The sequence below is a fragment of the Clinocottus analis genome, unplaced genomic scaffold (assembly GCF_023055335.1).
Source record: "Clinocottus analis isolate CAN_PGR_092001 unplaced genomic scaffold, fCliAna1.0.p SCAF_2, whole genome shotgun sequence".
NCBI lineage: Eukaryota > Metazoa > Chordata > Actinopteri > Perciformes > Cottidae > Clinocottus > Clinocottus analis.
In genome coordinates this window covers 17,541,623-17,566,001 of record NW_027175931.1, presented here as the reverse complement: position 1 = coordinate 17,566,001, position 24,379 = coordinate 17,541,623, and the positions used below count along the sequence as shown (strand labels likewise).

General features: G+C 43.5%; 1 protein-coding gene across 5 annotated transcripts in view; it reads right to left on the bottom strand.

Annotated features, from left to right (window-relative positions):
- LOC137790228 (muscleblind-like protein 1) overlaps window positions 1-24,379 on the bottom strand; it is a 51,418-nt gene that overhangs the window by 19,564 nt on the left and 7,475 nt on the right. For all 5 annotated transcript variants that reach the window (XM_068584240.1, XM_068584235.1, XM_068584237.1 and 2 more), the window contains exon 2: window positions 15,540-16,559. In XM_068584240.1, coding sequence (XP_068440341.1) covers window positions 15,540-15,713 — 174 coding nt within the window. In that variant the 5' untranslated portion in view covers window positions 15,714-16,559. The remainder of the gene's footprint in view (window positions 1-15,539; window positions 16,560-24,379) is intronic.

Genomic DNA, 24,379 nt, shown 5'->3' with positions numbered 1-24,379 from the left:
ACTTTCGCTGCAGTTTCAGGTATCGCAAACGTGGCAGTTTCTGACCTGGACATCATCATGGTTTTAATCAGGATCACATAATCCTCTGTGATGAGGTTACATCGACGAGGCCGCCCATACAAACTAATGTGTGAGGAGAGAGTCAACGTGATGAACCCAAAGAGACTCTTCGACTAAACGAAGTATTTGAGTGTCTTTCAGCTCATAATTTTAGTTCAGTCTTAACACTCGTGGACCTTGAGCACACAGACGAGTGATGTGTGACAGCTGGTGAATGCTGTGAAGCATTTATTAGTCTTGACTTTTTGCAACCATCGAATGAAAGTCCCCATATTTAGTCTGCGAAGGAGTGACATAGAAACATAGAGACGTTTTGGGAGTGGTAGTGACCTGTCAATCACAGTGAGCCCGCCCCAAATCACACTACGCTTTATGGTCTACGGACCATGATTTTCTAAATTATATCATGCTGTACTAAAGTATGAAAACTACTAACACTTTAGCAAAAAGGATAAAGCAAAAAATATGCCTATGTTTACAGTTTGTTTCTGCTGCCACAAAGTGGTCCAAACATGTATTATTGCAGTTATAAGGTTTCAGTTATGCCACTATGCATTTTACACTGAAGGACACTTCAATGGCATCAGACGCATTAATACATTTATCTTATTTACTACATGTAATGTTTTTGAATAATGTCTGTGGGTTTGTCTGCTCGCATCATCACATGCAGTGTGTGGGGAGGAGGAGGAGGAGAGGGATTAAGGGTCTGTAATTGCACATAATGCCTTACAAGAAACACTGTTTTTTCCGAGATTATATTCTTCTGGGTGAGATGAGCAGACGCCGTGAACTAAAGAAGATTGATCTTAATGCTGAAAATACTGAGAGGGAGAATATGAACATGTTCCTCGTTCTAAAATGTAGCTCACTATTGTACATTGTTTATCCATTTATCCATCTGTTTTATAAAAGCATAACATTGCTTCTGAACTTCCCAATTTATATATCTGGTTTTGTACAGTCATGATCCAGACCGCAGACTGCAGCATTACCTTATTGCACAAAAATACCATCTGTTGCTGTTGCTCTGTCACTCCTTTTCTTTGTGATGGCCAGTATATTTTATTCTTCCCTACGTTTTCATCTTTCTCCTTGTCTCTCTTGTCTCAGAAGGTTTATTTTCATCCGTTTGATCCAACTTGTTGAAATGGGGGGGTTGTGTGTGTGTGTGGGGGGGGGGGGGGGGGGGGACAGTACGATCAAACCCTAAAACCATTTGTTGCCTGCGGTAGTTTGGCAGCTCTCTGAAGGATGTGTCTGTGGAATCCCAGAGAATAAAACCTGTGGCAGGATTCTACTCACGGAGCGGCAACGAAAACAAGAACAGAAGAAGAGGGAGAGGGACACAGTAGGAGAGAGGTACCAAAGCAGAAAGAGGGAGATTCATATTAATCAATGAAGTATGTCCGACTGGCTTCAGCAGTGTCTTTACTGGCAGACCCTTCTGCATGTTTCCTCCAGTAATTCTAACTAGCTGTTAATCCACGCATCCAAAATGACTTGTTTTGATTTGACCACACATACTCCAAAAGCTTCTGATTTTTTTCCGCTTTCACGCTCCGTTTCTCTCCAACGCACATGCTGCGTCTGATCTCCCCTCAGACGACCGAGCACCGAGGCCAGTGTGACGACTGGAGCGCTCGAGTCTGAACGCCGCCGCGTCGAACCCGTGTGCATTATTAATTCTCTCCCATTGGCACCCTGTCTGCCTTCTGCTCCCAAAGACGACATCAATCAAGAAAACGCTGTCTGGATGAGGACCGTGATGAGAATACACACACACACACACACACACACACACAGGCTTTCTTGACCAAAGTTTCCTGTTGGCAAGCATACATCAGACAAATTATGACATCAGATGGAGCACAAAGAACGGCCTGTCTGAGGACTGAGAGTGCTGCCAGACTGGCCAATAACACACACATACACACACACACACACACACACACACACACACACACACACACACACACACACACACACACACACACACACAGAAACACAACACATATATTAAGCAATACACACCAGCTGGAAACCATTGACCCATTATGCCAAATGTTAGGAAGATAACCTGATGACAAACATGTTTTTTTCTGGGAAGTCCAAGAGAGAAAAACATCCGGTGTTCTTTGTCTTCTCTTACCGTGTGTGCCACTGCTAATACCAGATGTCTATTCAAGTCTCATTATCTCTTTCCGATCATTTATCAAATCTGGAACACCCCCGGTGCATTAGTACAATAGCCTGGATCAGTTAACGACCTTAAAAACTCATTTATCTGGGCGGAGGGATAAGCCTTTGAGACCACGACAAAGATAGATATGTGGAATAATAATCACCGACATTGATAGAAGGAGGGCGCCGCCACACGGCTACATCAAACTATAACTGAAATAAAACAGCTGATCAGTTCACAGAAGCACACTGCTTGCAAAGTGAAGCTCCTTCACGTCACGAATGACGTTCAAAGCTTTTAGCAGGAGTGCTCAATTAGCCAAAACACCAATTACAGCATGAAAAAGCACTACTTAGCCTGGGAGGGTGTTGGCAAGTTTTGGATGGGTGAGAGTACAAAATCGTTAGCATAGAAAGCCAATGATGGGGCAGAATCATTAGCCCTCATGGCAGCACTCTGGCACTGTCAGCTGTGTGTCTGCTAGCCACATGGCTAACATGTCGGGTTCAAGTAGCCCATTTTAAACTAATAAATAACTATCTGATTTGTGATTTCTGGTGGTTATCAATGTGTGCAATATTTATAATAGCAGTTATGGGCCTGAACATCTGGTTGGGTTAAGTTTAGGAGGCTGCACACTCCACACTAATGTCAACGTTTTAATAATTGCTGTCCAATCTTCTTTACAAGACATTGCTAGTAGGACTTTTTTTTGCAACACGAGGCTTGTTTCTGACATGTCGGTTGTAACGAGGGGTACATTGGTTGGGACGTGTCCTCCCTGTAACGGGTTTCTTTTTGGAACGTGTAGGAATCTCTGCCGTAAGATGAACTGGAGTAAAACATTACTGATTTACCAAGTCAACATATTTGCACCTTGCTATCGTAGACCAAACAGTAGACACAGTGACGTGTGAGTTTCCAGAAAACATGTCTTTCAACAACTCGCACCGTGCTCTCTTTTGGATTAATGTTTTGTTTTGGACATATTTTCATTTCTGTTTTAATGTCCCAACACCATGAGTTGTGGATTATTACCTGAAGCAAAGTCTGCTGAATTCGAGATTTCCAAAAGAGTGCATAAAAGACTCGAAATCCAGCCTCCGGCCCTTTATAGTTCACAGCCGGGCCCTGAAGCCCTCGACGACTTTGGAAGTGAACATTCCACGTCAGCGGGAATGTTACGACCCAGTTCTCTCGGGAAAAAGCAAGGCAACCAATACAACAGACGGATTTGATGAGTTATTTATTTGATTTGATTGGTAACTTAGATTTTACAAATCAAAAACAACAGAGGGGGGAATTACACCGGATAAAAGACCTGAGGATGCTGCTTGAATCAAATCAAACAAATACACGCAACTAAAATACTTCTCCTGACTCAGAGTTTGACAAAATAAAACAACCCTCCCCTCCCCCCCTCCACGCTGTCTAACCATTACAGACACATCACAAAGGATTCAGCACATTGGGTTGGCGCCAGAAAAAGACATAACAATTATCTTTTAAAGGAATGCAGTTGCTGAAAGAAGGATTGAATATGATGTCAGCTCGTCAACAGACTTGTTAACTTTTCGGTTGCTTGTAAAATCATCCAGACAGTGAAAACTCTCTCTCTGGACGGTGCAGTATAGGTGGTGTAAGTGTTGTCCTGGCTCCTCTGGGAACGCCGTGGAATGGTGCAAGGCAAAGTCTCTAATTAGCTTTGTTCTTATTAAGTCTACAACACTATCGCCCCTCAAACACACACACACACACACATACACACAGTGATGTCGAGAGAACCACAGCCCAAGAGATCTGGCCTGTCTTCTCAATTTCTCTTTCAATTAACCCTCTTCCTCTTCCTTATATCAGTTCATCTTTTTCTTTCTGCCTTCATCTTTCCACTACTTTCAGCCCAAGGTTCTCTATTTACAATCGCTGAAATTTAGTTTGATTCAGTTTTTCCCTCCCGTTCCCTGTGCCAAGGAGGCAGAGCCATTACCACCGTCCTAATGGAAGACAGGGCACACAGGATTTAACCGCTTTTCGGCCTGGAGATAGCATAAGGGCCTCACTGGCTGATGGGAATAGATCTCCTTCTACATTTTATTTGTACTACAACGTACCATATTTCATGTCTCAATCTTCTTTGCTTCAAAGCCCTTGTCAATAAGGGTTCATCAAGAGATACAGAAACAGAAAAGGAGAAGCTAAAGTCGTGAATGGACAAAAGATGCTCACTGGCCTTTGGTTTGTGCTGTGATCTTTAACAAGGAGACTAAGTGACTCCAATGTGGAAACAGTAGAAGAGCTGTCGGCACAGCGCTGACCTCTGCGTCTGCGTGAGTGGACACGAACAACAAGCCACAGCCGCATGAGTGCACAGACATGTTTAATGGGCCTGCTTTGAATGTGCACTGATAGTATGAGGGATTAAGAATATCAAATGACAATCTGATGGAGAGTCAGAGGGCTGGAATGTTTTATTCTGTTCTACTGCTGATGAGTCATTGGAGGACATGGCAGATAATCACCGGACCGCACCCTTAAGCTCTGGGAGAAGCTTGTCAGACACCAGTAGAGACATCTTCTCTTGCATGTACACGTGCCACACACACACACACACACACACACACACACACACACACACACACACACACACACACACACACACACACACACTCCTCTACTCCAGCGAAGGGTGTCCCTGTACTGTCTGCCATCAGCTGCAGCAGCTAGTGTCATTGCCTCGAGGTTAAAGCAGATAAGAGAGGATTAGCATTCATTACTCCGTAAAGTGACGATACCTCCCGCAAGCACACGCACACGCACACACACGCACACACACACACACACGGAACGATCCACAGACATGCTCAAAACACACACACTTCCCTTTTTAAAAGACACACCGTCAAAGCTAAGAAACACAAAGGGAAACACAGAGCTACACCGTGTAATCCTTTGTACCTCGTCTGCAGAGCAGGAATATCCTCCAACAGAAGATTGAAAAAGTGAAACAAAAACAAAACAATGGCAACAATAGAACAAGAAACGGATGGAAAATAATTTCAGAATTTAATGTATGATCCATCATGTTGAAGTAGACAAGTTAGGATATGTTGTGTTGGCGCAATCCATCATGTAGAACAGCATGATAGTGCGTCTTAGTCCCCCCAACACACACACACACACACACACACCGCGACAGAGCAGAGGGCCATCACCACGTCGTGCCGTCCGGCTGCACCCTCATCCACATCGATCCACATTGATCAACATCAGCTTGTTCCACTTAAGCAGAGAGCGGGTGATCACCTTCCCTCAGCTCTCCAGATGGACTTATCCGTCGCCAAAGACACCGCTGCCACGCACACTGCATGTAGTGTTGTATCAGGAGCCAAAATACAAATACAAAGAGCTGAAGGTCAGATAAAAAAAAAAAAAACCTGGCCTGAAATTGAATTCAAGCTGTAATATTAGTTTTGCATGAAAACTAAGGCTCTGATGCAAATCTCAGTGTCATTCAGAATAGATCACATATTCTGTGATAGTCGAGTCTGGGCTTTGAATATCAGCAGCAGAGCTGCAGCAAGAGGCAGCAGGGTGACAGACAGAGAGCTGTCGGCGGACCCAACACAACACAGCTGCTGCTTCTCTCCCTGATGGCGGAGCCTGATACCACTGTGATCCAGTTATAGGCCTTTTGAAGAATTGCAATGTCCAATAGCGAGCCCTGCAACATGCACGATAACAATAACGGGATATTACAGACATTCCTCAATCTTGAGCACATTGAACAGAAGACTGACACGACTCCCGTCCACTTACACTCTTTTCCTCCTCTGTTATTACTGTCCCCACCCATACACCATCTATCTGCCCCCCCTCCTTCTCTCCATCTGTCCATCACTGTCCATGTTACACCATGCGTTGTCTCTGCAGCCATCCATCACTCTTTCACTCCCTCTCACTCCATTTCGTTACTGCACCGCCCCCCCCCCCCTTCCCCTGCTCCTCCTTCCCACACACACACACACACACCTGTCCGCCTGTCTCTGCAGACACATTCTTTGCCTCCTATTTAATGTCATGATGATGCAATTACTGAAGCAGGCATTTCAGCAAACCAAATTGGTTACTTGGGTGAATTTTCTCGCCGCTTTTTTAATTTTTTTGCTGCGGAGTTGCATGACTTGCATGTTCCAGGGGGAAAAAATACAAGTAAAAATGTGATTTAAAAGTCGCTGTATGACGGTGATACAGAATTAATGTGTTCACTTCAGTGGGAACAAAGAGGTTAAGAGCACGCTGGGAGCAACAACAAAACATCCGCTTCATGCTGATCATGAAGGATCAATATTGCATGGAGACAAAGTGCTGCTTAACACGGTGCTTCCCGTTAATTAGCACTTCTCTAATGATCTCTGCCTCTCTTTTTCAGCCCCTCATCCCCCACTCCTTTGCCTTCCTGTACTTCCCTTTATTGCTCCCTTTCATTACAATCCTTCCTTTTCTTTGGCTTCATCACCACTGCTCTGTCTACATCTGTTGATTCTTTCCTCCGAACCAATGTTCAGTCTCAGCAGAGGAGGCGTCCCACTTCTTTTCATAAGCCTGATAAATATACCGTCGTGTTTGCGGCTGATGGCTCTCAAGAATGAGATTTAATGAACCTCTCATCAAACTCTGATTATTTTCTAATTAAAGGAGTGAGTGATGGGGCAATGAGTGAATTCATAAATGCATGTTAATAACTGTGTGGAGGGAAATAAAACAACAAACATGGTAATCACAGGCTCAGAGACAGAAGCCCTGTTTACTGCACTCCTTCGGTAATGCAGGTCATTTTGGAGAAAGAAACGTTTGCAAAACCCTAAACAAATTACAAACCTAAAATCTAATTTTGTTTATAATGCTTATGAATGTGTCTGGTGTATATTTATTAAAATGGTTGGAGTTGCATTAGTTGCATAAATCAAGCTGGACTTCCTGCGGGGAAATTGCATATCTACAAGCATATTTGTAATGATGTTGAGCAGTAAGAAACGACAATAAATGTTTGTGGTTTCATCACCATAAAGTAAACATGTCGTGTCTCACGCTTCAGGTCACTTTTGACGTCACTCATCAGCCCTTTAGTTTCACTTTGATCATCCGAACTCTGTCCTCTCCAATACATTCACGTCATTGTTCCATTGCGTCATGATTGGAGAGCAATCATGCAACGGCTTTCATGATGGCACACGTCATAAATTGAAGCCCAATAACAGCAGTGAGTCTGTTGCAGACTGCATTAGCATTAACCAGCACAACAGCCACTCCAGCTGATTTCTACCTGAGGTGCTCAAGATGTCACAGAACTCTTACTGCTTAGATCAATGTGTGTGTGTGTGTGTGTGTGTGTGTGTGTGTGTGTGTGTGTGTGTGTGTGTGTGTGTGTGTGTGTGTGTGTGTGTGTGTGTGTGTGGGTGACTGCAGTGGAGAGTAACAGTGTGTGTGCTTTGTTCCTGGTTGAAAAGGAGAGAGAGGATTACACATGAGTGGTGCGACTATAGCGCCTGAACTCCTGAAACCAGATGAAGAGCAGAGGTTCAGTGACCGAAAGACGGGAAGAAGAGAGGGAGGCAAGCAAAGACAGGGTGGACTGATGCTCGGTTGCTCCCGCTCTCTCCATCTAATTAAAATGTTTGCTTTACCGCCATTACTCTCAAGGAATTACAAATGCTTTAAAAGCAGCCGAAAGACGGTGAGGTTAGGGGGTGAGGGGCAGGGGGGGGAGTTTACGTGGAGATTGGTGAGGTGGAAAGGGTGCTCAGGCAGACTAACAGGAACGGATCAGGCCATAATTGATTCAATATTGTGTTCAGAGCGACAGCAGCAGCAGGAGCAGCAACAGCAACGGGATGTCCCGACTCAGCACGCAGAAGAGGTGTTACCTTCAGACTGCCTACATGTCCACTGTCCTCAAACCTCACAGGAAAACACTGGCGGAGTGAGAGAAAACTAAAGCAGGAGGATATTTGGAGCAAACTTGTCAGGAAGAGAGTTTGAGGCAACATTAACAGTTTGATAAGTGGAGGATTAAAGGGAAGGAATGAAGGGCGCCAAGAGGTGAAAGAGAGACGGTCGCATGTGATGAAAGGCTATTCCTGCTTGCCCGTGTTGTGTCATGTCTTCATGCTGATGCAGCAAGTTTAAAGATGGATGTGTGTGTTTGTGTGTGTGTGTGCGTGTGTGTGTGTGTGTGTGTGTGTGTGTGTGTGTGTGTGTGTGTGTGTGTGTGTGCTGAGGCAGCGTATCCACAGATGGATGTAGAAATGGCGGCCTCTCTGAGGACAGGAACAACTTGCTCATGAATTGAGTCAGACAACGTTAATAGCAGCCGGCTGCGTGTCCACTGTTCACTTCATTGCAATGTGAAACGCCTTCTGCCATCATGTCCTGTTGGCTGAGCTGCGTGATCATACTTTGTGAGGCACAAAAGACATATTATGAGCAGATAACTATTGAACACTACGACAGGAGAACGAAAAGTGCTGCTAATGACCCACATACCAGAAGTCACGTATTCATGAACATATTTCATTGATTAAAACGCTGTTTACACCACATACTGTATTCTAAAATATGGTCATTTTGTTACTTAATAAAGTACATTATCGAATTTACATAAGATGCAGAGTTGATTTATTTATTTTTTTAAATAATCTTAAACTGCCATTCATTATTCAAGTACTTGGGGGAATTGTTTCAACAAATATAAAAAGACCATCTCTTTTCTAAACTACGAGCTCCTCTAATAAAGTCCCACATGGTAGTCTTTTTTTAAATGGGTGTATGAATACTTTCGATTGTGTTTGATGAGTCATTACACAAAAGAGACTCATGGAAACCAAAGCCACACTGATGATTTACTTTTTGAATATCGAGAATGCCTTTTTTGGCATCTCAGGAAATAGTGCTTTTGAACGTATGAAACTCCAAGAAAATATTTCAAAAACACACTGGCGCTGGCTTCGCTTTACGACAGCCATTATTCTCCTCAACAGGCTGTTTAAAGTGATTATGGGTACGTAACACAGCAGCTGAGGCATAATGACACAAAAGAATGCTCTGTTTTAATGCAATAAAAAGTTCACAGATTCTCAAGGACGTGCGGCATCAGCAAGATCATCACCTTCAGGATTATGTCATGCATAATGACACCCAAACAGTGCGGTACGTTTAATGTACATAACACGTTGTCATCCAGCCCAGGCAGTAACAGCACCTTTTATATGCCTTTCAGTGGAGAACATGGCTGCAGAGTGTCTCATAGTGCCCAATAAACTGGAGCTGAGCTGCGTATTTGACGTCCAAGTGACGATGTGTTTAGCTAAAGGTCCAAGAAGCCTGAAACGTTATACGTCTGGTCAACTGTTCACTGTCCAATGCAGTGATCTCGTCTTCACATGACACCTTGAAGCCACTGCAGGTGTGTGAAAGAGTGTGAATTTAACACCAAATGTTGGTCCTCGGTTAATAACAGTCGGGCGCCACACTGGCCAGAAAACTCATGAGCCCAAAATATGTGAGTGCTTTGACTGTAAAAGTGTTGCTCCGTCTTTGTCTGCTGAACTTTTACTTTGTCTTTGTCGAACTTTTTCGTTCTGAAGAGCAGACCCGTTCTCTGACAATGAGCCAACCAGACTCAACCATCAAACAGCTTCTGCATGAGCCGTCTGGTTCACTGACTCTGGAGAAAGGGAAAAGGGAAACTTTGTTGTCTAGTTGCATAATTTGCATGAATTAAAAGTATATTACCAACGATACATGTTAAATGAACACACGCAAAAGGCAGTCTTTACTTGCTGACAGATTGTAAATGTCATATTTTGCATTAATCCCAGTTAACTAAACTAAACATAACCTTTGTGCACAAAAGAGAGACAGAAAAGAATGAGACTCTGTGTGATTTTCATAAACAAAACAGCCACTTTAGCATCTAATTCACTTCTACAAGTCACATGTTTGGGGATCACTGCTACAAAACATATTCAACAATGGAGTGAGGGACGTTCACATGTTTTGAGGTATACACCATGGCCTGGCAAGAAGATTCAAGAAGGTATAGTTCAACCTCCTTATTCAAATAAAACATATAAACTGGGTGCAATTTGATTTGTTGTTTGACGCTTTTATCTCTTTCTCAATTATTTAAATTCCATATACGATACACGAATGCACGAACGGATATGGAATCCCCATTGGGATTTTGTATTATCACACATGAGTTAAGCAGGTGGAGACCAGACTATAACACACTCCTCAATTCCATCGAAAATACACAGTGGAAGTGCAGTTGTGTTAATATGACATTCCCGCATTGTTAATAACAGCAAACGTGAAATTGCAGGATGAAAGAATACGAAGAAAATCAAATGTGAGGTTCAAGTTACAGTAAAGCTTTATAAATACTACATTTCTCTTTCTACAACATGATGAATGTCAAATGTGTATTGTAGCTAATGGTAGCGTTTCATTATTAGACATTTATGGTGTGGAGATTATGGGAATTTCTTCTTTTTTTTGACGGAACATAATCTTGATTCCTGGTAAGATGCACATATCTCCATCCCTCTCCTTTCATGTGAAGAATTCAAACAAGTAGTACAATGTTGTCACGTTATTTTTAACTTCTCAGCTTTAACAGACAAAACGACGGGAGTCAGAGAGAAAGTACATCAATAGTACACGTAGCTTAATCATCACACGCCCTCGAGTAATCACTACTAATGCATATCCATGGACACTTTGAAGTTGTTCATGGAACGTTATTTTCTTTGAAGCATGTAAATAAGTAAATTGGTAATCCCTGAGTGGGCTTGTTAGACTGCATGTTAACACAGTTAAAATCTCTATTTAGAGCTAAAATATAGTCAGAACAAAAAAGACAAATCTGTGTTGACAGGAAAGCAGCAATTACAACAACAATGCCCCAAAACTAAAACCAAATGTTCTTTTATTCCGATATTCTTCCACATTCCCAATAGTAAAAAGTTAAGTTGGGTTATGCATATTTAACAATACAACATGTCGGTAGCTTCGAGGGATTCTGTGGATTTTCACACACCCAAAACTTTGCGTCCCAACTTTACTCTTCTGTTTCTCTTCATGGAGAATGTTGGCTTCTTTGTGAGTAGATTCATATAATGACAAGATTTCCCAGCAGAGAAAAATGTTCAAAATGTCAAAAGACAACTCATTCCCACATCAATGCATCAAAAACCCCGGCCTGGTCGGTGCTCTGTAGCCCCTGACACCAATGCACGGAGGCAGCTGTTAGCATGTGGACCACGCCTGCGTCTTTATATGCGCTCAGAGCATGTGGCGTAGTGCGCGATGGCGTCCACACGGGGCGGCTCAAACCAACACAGGACTTTCATCGAGTGCAGCGCTATTTGTGTCCCGTGTGAAACTTGTCAAGTACCTTTTGGTTTTGTGACCGCAACCTTCCTGTGAAAAGACACTGTGCATCTAGCGCGCACGTGCTGACGCGACGGTGCTGACGCGTTCAAAACTGTCTCTATGGGTACGTTGAGCGCCACGAGCTCAGGAGCATTTGCGGTATTTGACGCATTGGCGTGAGAATGTGCAGCGATAAATTAAGCAATGAAAATGAAATGCAAACAGACAATTTCAGCCATCAGTCGGCAGTCCTTTACGCTGTGAGGGAGCTCCTCTCACCTGCTGCCCCGCAATAAACTCCATCACCCTAAAGGCCCCCAGATTTGCTTTTTATTCACTTACAATGAAAACAGCTTTGACACAACACGCTGCTGAATTCCTGAGGCGGGAGCCACAAGGAAACACTTTTTAAAATGTGTCTTTCACTGCAGACAGTCCAAAATGTGTTGTTAAAAAAAAACTGTTTGGATTTGAGTGTTTTCTGATCTTGCACCTCTCTGGTTAAAGATATCATGCAAATAATATTGTTTAAAGTCAGTTTTAAGTTCTGTAGAAACACACCTGTAGACTGCTGTTAGCAACACATAAATATGTAGTTTTAAGCATTTGAACAAACAACCAATCCTGCCGTTGTTCTGGTGATGAAAGTCTGGAGTTATTCTGTCCGTGCACACGTTGATGATAACAACATATGCACGTGTCCAGAAGACAGATGAAACTATTAAATCTATTCACTTCCATCAACCCGAATAACAATGATGCTTTTTTCAATGAGCACTCATGCGCAATCATTTTGAAGTTCTGCCATGGAGACGGACAGTTTCCTAACGTCTTTGCCAAGTTATTTTTCTTTGTTACTTTTGTGATTAGAGACTCAAGTCTCTCTGTGATATCAGCAAATCTTACAGTCTCTGCCTCTGACTTATTTCCTATTCACCTCTATCCCTCCTGGTAGCTAACACCCGTAGCATTCTCTTTATATTACACTGCATGACTGAATGAAGTGGATGTATGAAAGACAACTACAGTACATACAGAACAGCTGGCAAGAAACTGTTCATAGTAAAAAAAAAGCTGAGAAAAAATGATGGCTTGAATACAAAGACAAAGGTAAAGCTTTCCATATGCATTCGTCCTCATCCAGCTACAGGCTCGCTGTGTCTGTGCCGGCCTGCATCTCAACAGGAATGAGCGGCGAGGTGGCAAGCAAAGCCACGTGTATCATCCCTTTCCTCCCTTTCTTCGCCCCACATCCTCCTGCCTGTCCTTCCCTAGCCCCTAACCCCTTGCCCCTCTCATCAGGCCTGTATTATAAATGAATCTGCAGCGGATCTATCATTGTGTCACGGAGGCAGGGAGGTGAGGTGGACTGTGGAATGCCCTGGCACCGAGAGCAGGGAAGGGCGCTGAGCATCGTGCCATGCCTCCTCGCACATTCCCCGCTGCGCCTGCTCTCGCCCTCTCCGGCTCAGCCTGCATGTCTGTTTTCATGATCCGATGAGCCCCTCCCCTCCTTTTTCCACCGCTGCCTCACCTGCACCAACCAAACCCGCCCAAGCCATCGGAGGTCCGACCGAGCGGCCCAGAACTGTAACAACTTAGTGCCCGACTTAACGAGGAATCCCCTGGACTGGCTTGACTGACTTCCAGCTTCTGACCTCCAGTTTCACTGGATAACACCCGGCTTGCCAATCAGATAGGAGACAAATTACAGGACATGTGCACATGTAGACAGAGCTCCAGGGTCCAGATTCATTGTTCTAACTTGAGCCAAAATACCCAGATTGACTCAAGTGATATGGCCGTATCTGACACATTTATTAGCATCTGGATTAATGAGGCAGCAGGATGACACACTGCAGTGTGACCGAGTGTGTGTGTGTGTGTGTGTGCACATATTGTGTTTGTGACACATATGTTGGCTACACGTGTACTCTATATATACTTATCTTCATATACTATCTTACCAGATGTATCGTCAAAGTAAAGCGTTTGTTTATGACAGAGGAATTTGAGATAATGTGCATGAACATTTTTCTTCTTCTTTTTCTGGGTTTCAGTTGAAGTGATTCAACGCGTTAGTTGTGTTTAAAAAATTAGCCAACACGTTTTAAGATAAACTCATTTTGAAGATTTTTTATCAACCTGTTAATAAATGTTTGACGTTGGTTGATTTCCAAAAAGTATCTTAATGTCATGAACCTCAGCTGTACTTTGTTTTTAGCTTTCACATGGTAGGCTGGCACAACACCAAGATGGTGACCGTAAACACGATACCTGACATGAATAACAGTTTCACGAGCTGCTCTAGAGGCTAAAACCACAAACCTCCTGGACTTAGTTAGTAATGTTGCTTAACCTTTTGGAAACCGTGTGCGAAAATCCTCCGGCGTCAATTTCAAGTCCCAGCATGCCCCATTCAGACAATCTTTTGGCATAAAATATGCAATCTTTCCATTTTTAAAATGAACAACACAGTTTTTTGACTGAAACTCCTTCCTAACAGGACAAGACTTTGTTTTACGGTGATTTTTGTTGCAGATTCTGATTCTTTAGATCCTAATCTTTCCAAAAAAGTGTCTCATTGACGCTCCATGAGGCCCCTTTGGGGAATCTGGCTCATATCACACCGGATGTTCATAGTTACAATCATAATATCTTTCAAAAGTGATTTCTTTTTTTTTTTATATACATTTTTTTCTCAAGACTTTGCTGAACAAATACAAACAATAAACATAAGTATTGGAAATCAATTTGCGGTTCCTACGACAACTCCTTCACAGGGAAAACACTCAAACACAGGGAAAAAGAGGTCTGGAGTTAAAACAACCACTCGTGTGAGTCAGGACTCAAACCTCAGTCTCTGGCTCATCCACCTCGACCTTCCTGCTCAATTGAGTCTGAAGGAAACATCATTATTGACAAGATTATTATCAGTGACATCCTTGTTCAGGAGCATTTATACTAAATGTGTAAGCGACAGGGTTGGTTGACACATACCGTGACAAAAAAAAAAAAAATACAAAAATCAAACTCACTCGATAGTGAAACTCAAGCCATTTCGTCGCAGTCTACTGACGCTATAGACGTTCTAATCAGCGGTGCCTTTGAGCGTCAGGAAGACATTTCTTGCCACAATGAATACGCACCGACCCAGTCCATTTTATTTCCCTCCCTCTTTCAATCTTCTCCACTGTTTGATCCCCCCCATACCCCTACGAGAGAGCGGGAGGGGGGTCTGCATAGTGGGAGTGTGTTGTCCCATTGCCAGGGCAAAAAATAGACCGTAAATTACAGAGAGTTCTGAGAACACCCCACTGTGCTGCATGACCTCGAAATAACACAGAGACATACACTCGCAGACTCACATACAACATGACATACACAGTGTGCCGCCCTACTTCTGTGTTTCCTTCTCAGCCCGTTGATGTGACGATCACACACGGGCTTTAGCAATGTGCCAACTAGCAGTCCTGCGCTAACGCTATGTGCCAGAGAAGGAAACTCTGAGTCGGATTCACAGATGTTAATACCATTACTGCCTCATCTCAGCTTACCGACACACACACGCGCGCACACACACACACACACACACTATTTATACACAGATCTATCTACCCCTCTGCCTTAACCTTGGCTTAACCTTGTGTCTAAATAAATACTTTTCCTTACAACTTACCACAGGTACAGTGTACTACACTGTCTCTTTAGGCCTAACAAGGTCTGGCATCCCCCAAACCAAGAAATAGAACTTAACAGCCAGGGGATGATGCTCGTCGACACAAAAAAAAAAAAAAGAAAAAAAGAAGAGAAGTCAGGGCAGTGAGGAATGATTATCACAGATGTTTGTCACACTCACCTTAAGTGAGTCAAAACAAGCAATGACTCTGCCGTTTTCCACTTGGCAGCTCTTAGCCGGGTGGGCAAACTTGCACTCGCTGTCCGGTCGTGAACACGTTCCTCTCTGGAATTCCCGACAAACCTCCAATGTCAGCCACTTTGTGTCCCGGATCTGCGTCATATTCACCGCCATTTTGAACCAGGCAGGAGGGGGCGAGTGAGAGATGTCCAGCAAACGCACTTATGTCCGTCTGTACTGTATGTCTCTAATGACGCTGGGGCAAATGATGAGAGAGAGTGGGTCATGGACATGGGAAAAAGCTATTTTTTAAGAGGTTTTAGTCCCCGGGATTTGATTCTGAGGTGAAGTCTGTGAGCCTGGGACTCACCTACCACCTGCGGCCCATCCTAAGAGTCTGTTTGTGGCTGTAACAGGAATCCTTCACCACCTGTCACCAAGGGCCTGGCTGGTGATGGCCACAGGGGTTTGCTTTGTAATCTCTCTCTCTTTCGTTTTCTCAAACACACACACACACACGCACACACGCACGCGCACACACACACTCACACACACACACACACACACACACCTGTTCTGTCTATCACCTCGCTCCTCGGCTGAACTGTCAGATGGGATGAATGGCAGAACACATTATCGATTGAGCTGCATGATAAGAAGATGCAGGGCTGCGGGAGAGGAGGAAGAAGGAGGACGAGGAACAGGAGAAGGAGAAGGACGAGGAAAAAGGACGGCACAGAGACTCCTTCCGCTCACAGGAGCCGACAAAAGCTTCAGGATCAGGCTCTGTCCGCAGATGACGGGGGTGCGGTTGACTTCCACAGAGGAGGGCAGAGCGGCGTGGACGGAGAGAGGTCTGGCTGGCAGCAGGAGATGGAGGGAGGAAGGACAGTGTCAGTGGCGTGAAGAGCGGCTAAGTCGACAGGTCTGGCGGTCCTTCTGCTGTGGCTGGCAACTCCGGCAGACATGGACAGGCACAGAGGATGAGGCGCAGCCACACGGGGGAGAAGGCACTTCTCTCTGTGGAGAAGGAGGGAAGAGTGTCAGTGGAGCAGGGCTTAACGCACTGACACACACACACACACACACACACACACACACACACACACACGCACAAATGCACTCGCCGAGGTTAATACACTAACATTTGGACACACGGCTTCATTCAAACGTGTTTTTCGAGTTATCCTCTTGCAAATCCTCTATCACGGTAACCCTGACGGAGACTGCAGGACCCTCAGCTGGAAAATCAAATCAAACACCATATTGCTAACATTAAAGCTCACGCCTTCAGGCAAAGGCAATTTGTTTCAAAGGACAACAGTGAAGAAGAGAAAGATCAAGAGGAAAAAAAGATGAAAGATGGTGGGAAGAATTCAATGGATGTGACCCAAAGACATGCAGAATGTTATGCCTGTAGTTTATAATAATAATATAATCGTAATTACTATTGATTGAATGTTGTATTTCACACAGATCAGCCTTTCAAAAAAGGAATTCCATAACTCTACAATACTTGTCGAACCGAGTCGCCATTCACAGAACGACTGATCCGTTCCTGATAGATTACACTGTCGCCTTCTCATAAAGGCATCAATAACAAATGAGCACGTGTTTGAGTATCAAAGTTTCGTATATGAGCTGGGTGGATGGTTCAAGCATCACTGCTGCCAAGAGGCCAGTTAAGAGGACGAGAAGAGGTCACTATGTGACACAAAAAAAGGAATGTGACATATCTGTTTTTCTTTTGCCACACACATTCCTGCATGCTTCTTAAATCCACTTCCTGTTCACATCGCACCCGAATGTTGAAAGAACAGACTGCCGCCCAAAACCCTTACAGCCGCTCTGCTTACAGTAAGGGCCCTTCACCCTTGTTGCATCACTCCCAGATCCCCCACACGCAGATGAAATGCCTTCCTGAGTATGCTGATATGCTCTGCACAGATACCACTTTTGTATAAAGCAACAATCCAGACAGACGTTTATGCCTTCAATAACTAAATGTCTTACTTAATAACCCCACCTCTTAAGTATTCCAGTTGTTTATGATGTTCATCCTTAAACATGCACGCTAAGTAAAACGTTATTACTCATTACTCTGAGCTGACAGCTACGTCCTATTCATGTCCTGGATCGAAGGAAACGAACACAGTTAAAAATACTTCCTTGGTTAAACATTGAGTGCTTATGTGTCATGCTCTCTTCTCCTATTTGGACCGGCCACACATGTGGAAAGATACTTCTTCTGGCCAAAAGTTGAAATTGTGTGTGTTTATGTGTATCTGGTAGGAAAGCTGTGAGGATACAAAGACAGTGTTGACAGTGCATCAAATATGAAATGGCAAAAATGAGTCTTCTGCATTGACTGTTTCACTTCCTGACCTCCTGACCTCTCCTGTGTTGCACTGCTGAATCCCAGATGTGAGGTGGCATTTGTTCGCATGCAAATGAAAGCAGGACGACTTCTAAAAATGCAAATAATCTCAAGAATGTTTATTCATATCAAGGGAAATTATGGTGTTTTCCTGAACAAAATGTGACTGGTCTAGTCGGCTTTGCTGCAGACATTTAGGAAGAGCAACTCTGGCAAAATATTATTTTGGGGATGCAGAGCGGGACTCCAAAAGGTTCAAACATGAACTTTAGTTTTACAGAAAGATATTTTAAAGCTTGAAAGCAGGAAAATCATGAATGCATTTCAAAGAGGGCGTTACTGTACTGTGAGTTACAAACTCACCACAAAACCACTGAGGCAGAAAGCGATAGAAAGAGAAACATGACCTTTTGCTAAGAAAATGGCCGAACAACAAAAAACACACACTTACACACCCAAAGCACCCGTTTTGGAGCAGAAACATGGCCTGCCACAGGTCTAGCATTGTCAAGAAGCTACGGCTTAAATAGGAAATGTGGATTTAGACAGAAAACCCACTAAACATCCAGCAGCACTGAAGTCTGTGCACAGACACAAAAGAGACTACGCCATATGTGCAATGGCTGCAGGAATGAAATATAAACAAATAGCTGGAGTGTGCACACAAATTAGATTAGACAAACTCACCATAGAGTCACGAGACAATGTCATGCTAGTGTTCTCAACAGAGCAATGTGTTCTGTGTATTCTCACAAGACACTTGGTGATGTGGAAATGGCTATGACAAAATGAGCCGCTGTGAGCTTTGACATCAAATAAAGCAGATTTAATGAATGGGGCTCCACCTACATGTATTATTAGACCCAGTTCCACATGGTTATATCTTGTGCCAAAAGCCTGAACTAAATTCCCATCAAACGAGCACAACCCATTTGCAAACTCAGAGTGAACGAGGCTCATTAGACGGAGCTCACGTCACAACAGAGAATTAAAACTGAGGGGTGCAAAATGTGAGAAATGACTCTGGCATTGAGGGAATATATAAATAAAGGAGTCATCAATAAGCATCTTAGCAGGTGTGAATAATGCATGTGGCCATTTCCCGTAGCCAGAGGCAGGAGATATTATTACACCATCACATCAACTAGCCAAGGTAATAAGATGGAGAGGGAGGTGGAGAAGGCAGGCAGGGGATATTACAGTATGCAAACCACAACTTCCCAATGCTCAACTCCCACTGAACACACACGCACACAAACACACACACACACACACACACACACACACACACACACACACACACACTTCATTGAAAGTATAGACAATAAACCGGGGTTCTTGTCTCCATCTCCTCGTTTCAAGGAAGCCATGATCCTGTGCTAATCCGTCTAAAACGGTGCTACTCGTTTGGCTAAACTCTGGATTATCTTATGGCTGTGACAACTCTCCAGGAGAAACACACACAGACACACACACACACACAGACACATACACACACACACACACACACACACACACACTTCATTGAGAGTATAGGTTCATGGCTGTGACAACTCTCCAGGAGAAACACACACATTTAGCCTCCAGTTTAGAACAGATTACATAAACAACAAACGTGTTTTACATGAACGGGAATCTTTCCAAATCGAGGTGTCCATAGCAAAAACAGGATTATGTTCATCATTCTCTACCAAAATACCATTCAAATGAAATCCTTCTCTAAATTTGTTTGCTTCATTTTCCTGAGCCCGTGTACATTTTGATCTGGCTTTAGTCTTAGTGTTTTAATGAAATTATATTCTAGCTTTAGTCAAGTTTCTATATTTTTCATTAACGTTGAATGAATTACCACAGAGCTGCACATCTTGATATATTAATGTAAGTTGCAGGCCACGTGAAACTGCACTTTCAACAATGGCAGCAGGGCCCGTCTGGTAACACGAGCCACATTGAGCTCTGCATCTGAGAGCAATACAGAGGGAGAGACAGAAAATATGAGGAAAAGTAGACTGAACGGGTGCCAGAGATGGGAGACATGTATTCACCTTGAATGACTTCCAGAAAGAAAAGGGTGAAAGATGAAGAAAAGAAAGCAGGATCCTCCATGTTTGATGTCTCATGGCTGACCTTTTAAACACAATAGAACAACGAAATGAAGAAAGCGGTCGTCAAAACCTGCGGGAAAGTAAGAGGAAACTATTTGCTTCAAAACAAATTCCCCAAGGCGGAGACGGTGTGAACTTTGATCTGTAAAAGTGCCTTTGGACAAGCCGTCTAGCAACCAAAAGGTCCTGTTTGTTTTGCTGAGTTGACGACTCAGACATTCCTTAAGTGTTACAAATCAGTAAATCTGATTCGTATGCCTTCTGCCATAAGATGTGTGGAAATACGACTGATCAGTGGTGTAACGTTGGCACCTTCTGAAAAGAGAAAAGGAGAAGGAAAGGTAGAGGGAGGAGGGAGGAGGGGGGGTTCAGTAATGCGAAAGGTTAAAGGGTGCTGACTGCAGCTTTAAAAAACAGATGCTGGACGCTTCGTGTTACACCGCATCACACACTGACCAGGACATCCTCTCGATATGACCTGAGCTGCCCTTTCTCCTGATTGGAGCCTCAGGAAGAAGAGGGAGGAGAGTCTGAGAGAGACAAACGGAGTGAAGGAGACCAGAGGAGGTGGCAGGGAAAGATAGAGGCCAGATAAAGAGTGATGGGAGGTAAACAGGAGCAATTAGTACAAGTGGGTGAAGGACAGAGGTTGGATATATATATATATATATATATATATATATATATATATATATATATATATATATATATATATATATATTGAATCCAAATCATAGGGAAAAGTAGGGTAGGGAAATAGCCAAATTTTGTTCTATTTCAAAGCGCCGCTGGCTCCCAGCTGTGATACCATCTTGACATTTCTCATCCCTCTTCATTTATCTTTCTCTGATCCCCACCTGTTCTCCATTTCTATTCCTCTTCGCACATATGCTTCAGTGTTTTCCACGTTTTCCACTCTCCAAATCTCTCTACTTCTTAGAAATCTGCTCGCCTTCTGCCGAGTTGCACTCTGAGTATCATGTGACAATAAACAACTTTGTGAGCGTGGCTTATCTTTTAATAGTAGCTGTCCCTGTTAGTCTGTCCGGGCGTCTCGGCCCCCTCCGTCTCTCCGTCTCGTTCCTCGTTCACACAACACCTTGTGCTGCAGTACGGAAACCAGGGAAACTGTGTTAGAGGGATGGATGAAGATGCTAATGGTGTCCGGTCCAGCCTGATATCAAAACTGCATGGTTGAAATCATATGGAAGACAGCAAATATTTCAAATGAGCTCGATGACATGTGAACAGTATCGCCCACCTGACACCGACACATCCTTTGATGAGACGAGAGCAGTTAGTCCAGATGGTGCGACAGCGAGAGACGCACCAATTGATTTGGATTTAATTCACCTGTAAAGATTTAGCAAAGTCATGTTCTATTGCATCAACTAAATATTTTCTGTGTTTTTTGTGTCTAAGCTAAGCTGTTGTGCCAAATGAAGGTCTGCACACTGACCAGCAACCTTCATGATGACAATACAGACTGAATCATTTCTTATTAGAACATAACGTTCGGTCAATAGTGGCCCTGAGATTTTGTCACAGCCAAACAAAAACTAATATATATATATATATATATATATATATATATATATATATATATATATATATATATATATATATATATATATATATATGTATATATATATATATATATATATTATCTGCTGACACCTATGTCAAAGTGTATTTCATTTATTTTGTGTGGACTAAACCAAACAAAAAGTTGAGAGAAATATAAAAGTGAAAATACTGTCTAAATGCAGTTGTATTCCATGACCTGCATCATGACTCACGCTCCTGGTAAAATGAATCTCATGCTGATCAAACTTGTTCTCACTACTCAGTTTGTTGCACTAATATGTTAAGTCTTGCATGTCAGTAATGGCATGCCTGCTAACATTCTAGCTATCGTCACTGCTTTGTGTGAAGAAAAATAGTGACAAATGAATGTAATACATGAATGTGCTGTCTCACTGCAACTGCCAGTCAAACACAACATTAATAAGCTCAAATACCTTGCTGAGGGGGGCCGAGGGTATCAATAATGCTCACAAGTGAACCTTGTCCAACAAAATGCTCAATCCCACTCATGTAAGCTTGAGATCTGATACCAGCACTCCTCCTGAGTCGTCATTCTGAAACAATACTCCATTACTATGCAGTTCCCATAGACTGTACCATCAGGGTAATCTTAGACTTATTTCCATTCCCTAGCTTGTGACATACACACACACACACAAATACACACACACACACACACACACACACACACACACACACACACACACACACACACACATTAGTATTGACCACAAACCATGAGACAGCAAATCTGCATCATCCGCGGAGGATACACAACTACAGGGATGGATGGAAGGTCAGTCAATGCATTGATATTCAGGACACAGCCATATGAGTAATATGTATGCATACGCACAACTGTCTCCCTTGTGCACGCTCTCTGTCTCTCTCTCTCTCTCACACACACACACACACACACACACACATAAACGCACGACTCTCTCCTTCAGCTGTAAGACAAAAAAAGGGGAGGGGAGACGTCGAGGGCAGTCAAGTGGCACGTGTGCAAGCTGTCGTCTGCACTGTGATATCAGTGGAAGTGTTTAAACAGCCTGACGTGCACACAGAGACAGTTTGAGAAGACACCCACATGAAAAGGGATGTGAGATTATGTTTGAATACAGGGCTGCCTAATCATTTGCATGAGGTAGGAAGGGAGGTAAAATACATGGATTGTGCATGTGCATACGTTTTGTTCATATAGACAACGCATACTCTTATCTTCACTGCAGTGGCTACCTGGCTGTGGGAGCGGCAGTGTGATGTAATGCAGCGGGAGGGTGTCACTGAGTTCATGGACATAAACCAAAGCACTGCCAGACCAGACTACTCCTCTCAGGAATAACAATGGAGCGTGCGTGTGTGTGTATATGTGTGTGTGTGTGGGGGGGGGTGGAGGGGCAGATTGAAAAGGAGAAGTCACAGAGACAGGAAGACAGATAGACAGACAGGTTGAGGGACAGACAGTGAGTGATAGAAAGGAGACGTCTAAGGGATATAGATGTAATCGGTGGAAGGGAGGCAGGCGGATGCCGGTGAAAAAAGTGGACCACTTTGAAAAATTTTGTAAATTTACCACCACAGCATGTGGCATGTCTAGCACTCGGGCCTTCGTGAGACTTAAAAAAAAGGCAAACACGCACGCGTGAGTGCACAGTCTTTCCTTTTTGACTCTCATTTAGCCTCGCTTGCTCTCCTGCTCATGCCAAACTAGACAGACACTGAGACACGCAGGCCGACAGGAGAATGAGAGAATGACAAAAGCAAAACAAAACAGGAAGACAAACGAGGAGACCGAGGGGAGGAACAGGTGACGTGGTCTGAGAGAGACTGGGAGGAGGTATTCAGCATTTAATGAGATGAGAGCAGAGGGAGAGAGAGAGAGAGAGGATCCAGACCCAGAGAGATACAATAAGTACAGCAGGATTCATTTATGACAATGGAGAATCCTTGACAGGACGTGGTTCAGTAACAGCAGGTCACTGATCAGAAGCTGAATGGCTGAAAAGCTTAATAGCGGCATTATTGTAATGATGGGGCTCAATTGATGGAGATGATTGCTGCCAATGGTTCGGCCTTGTGAGAATTTTTCACATTTCCTGCTAGTTTTTATCAAATCACGAACTACCAAAAGAGTGGATGCTCCCTGAGAGAAAATACTTACAATCAGTTTTCCCACACACACACACACACAGAGAGAGAGAGAGAGAGAGAGAGAGAGAGAGAGAGAGAGTGAACCCCTGACTTGTCATCGGAGCAGCATTTGGCCAAGTGGGGGATAATCTGTATTCTTCAGCTGTCTTTGACCGGTGATTCAGTTTGACACCTTAATCTGTGAAAATCACAGAGGGCTCCATCGTGGAGCCAACTGTATTTACTATAGATTACATCTTCCACTCGTGTGCATTAGTCCAGTGACAGTTCTGCAGACGGCAGAAAAAACAGCAATCATACGTTACAGACTGACTCTGTGTGATTTTGCCATCTTCCAAACGGACTCCCCTCGCCATCAGTCTGAGTGACCGGCTGTCAATCTGCCAGTTGTACGTCGTGTCTCCTGAATATCTGAGGCTTGAGACTCAAAGTCATCTCCCCTCAGCTTCTCCTGCTGTCACCTTGATCAGAGCATCTGCCTCATTTTCTTTTAAATCAGGGTGTTTGGGTGCGCTTGTCATTATGCACATACACACTGATTTCCTCTCACACACACACACACACACAAACATAGGACAGCAGGGAGATGACATCACTTCTAGAGGACAGATTAGTGG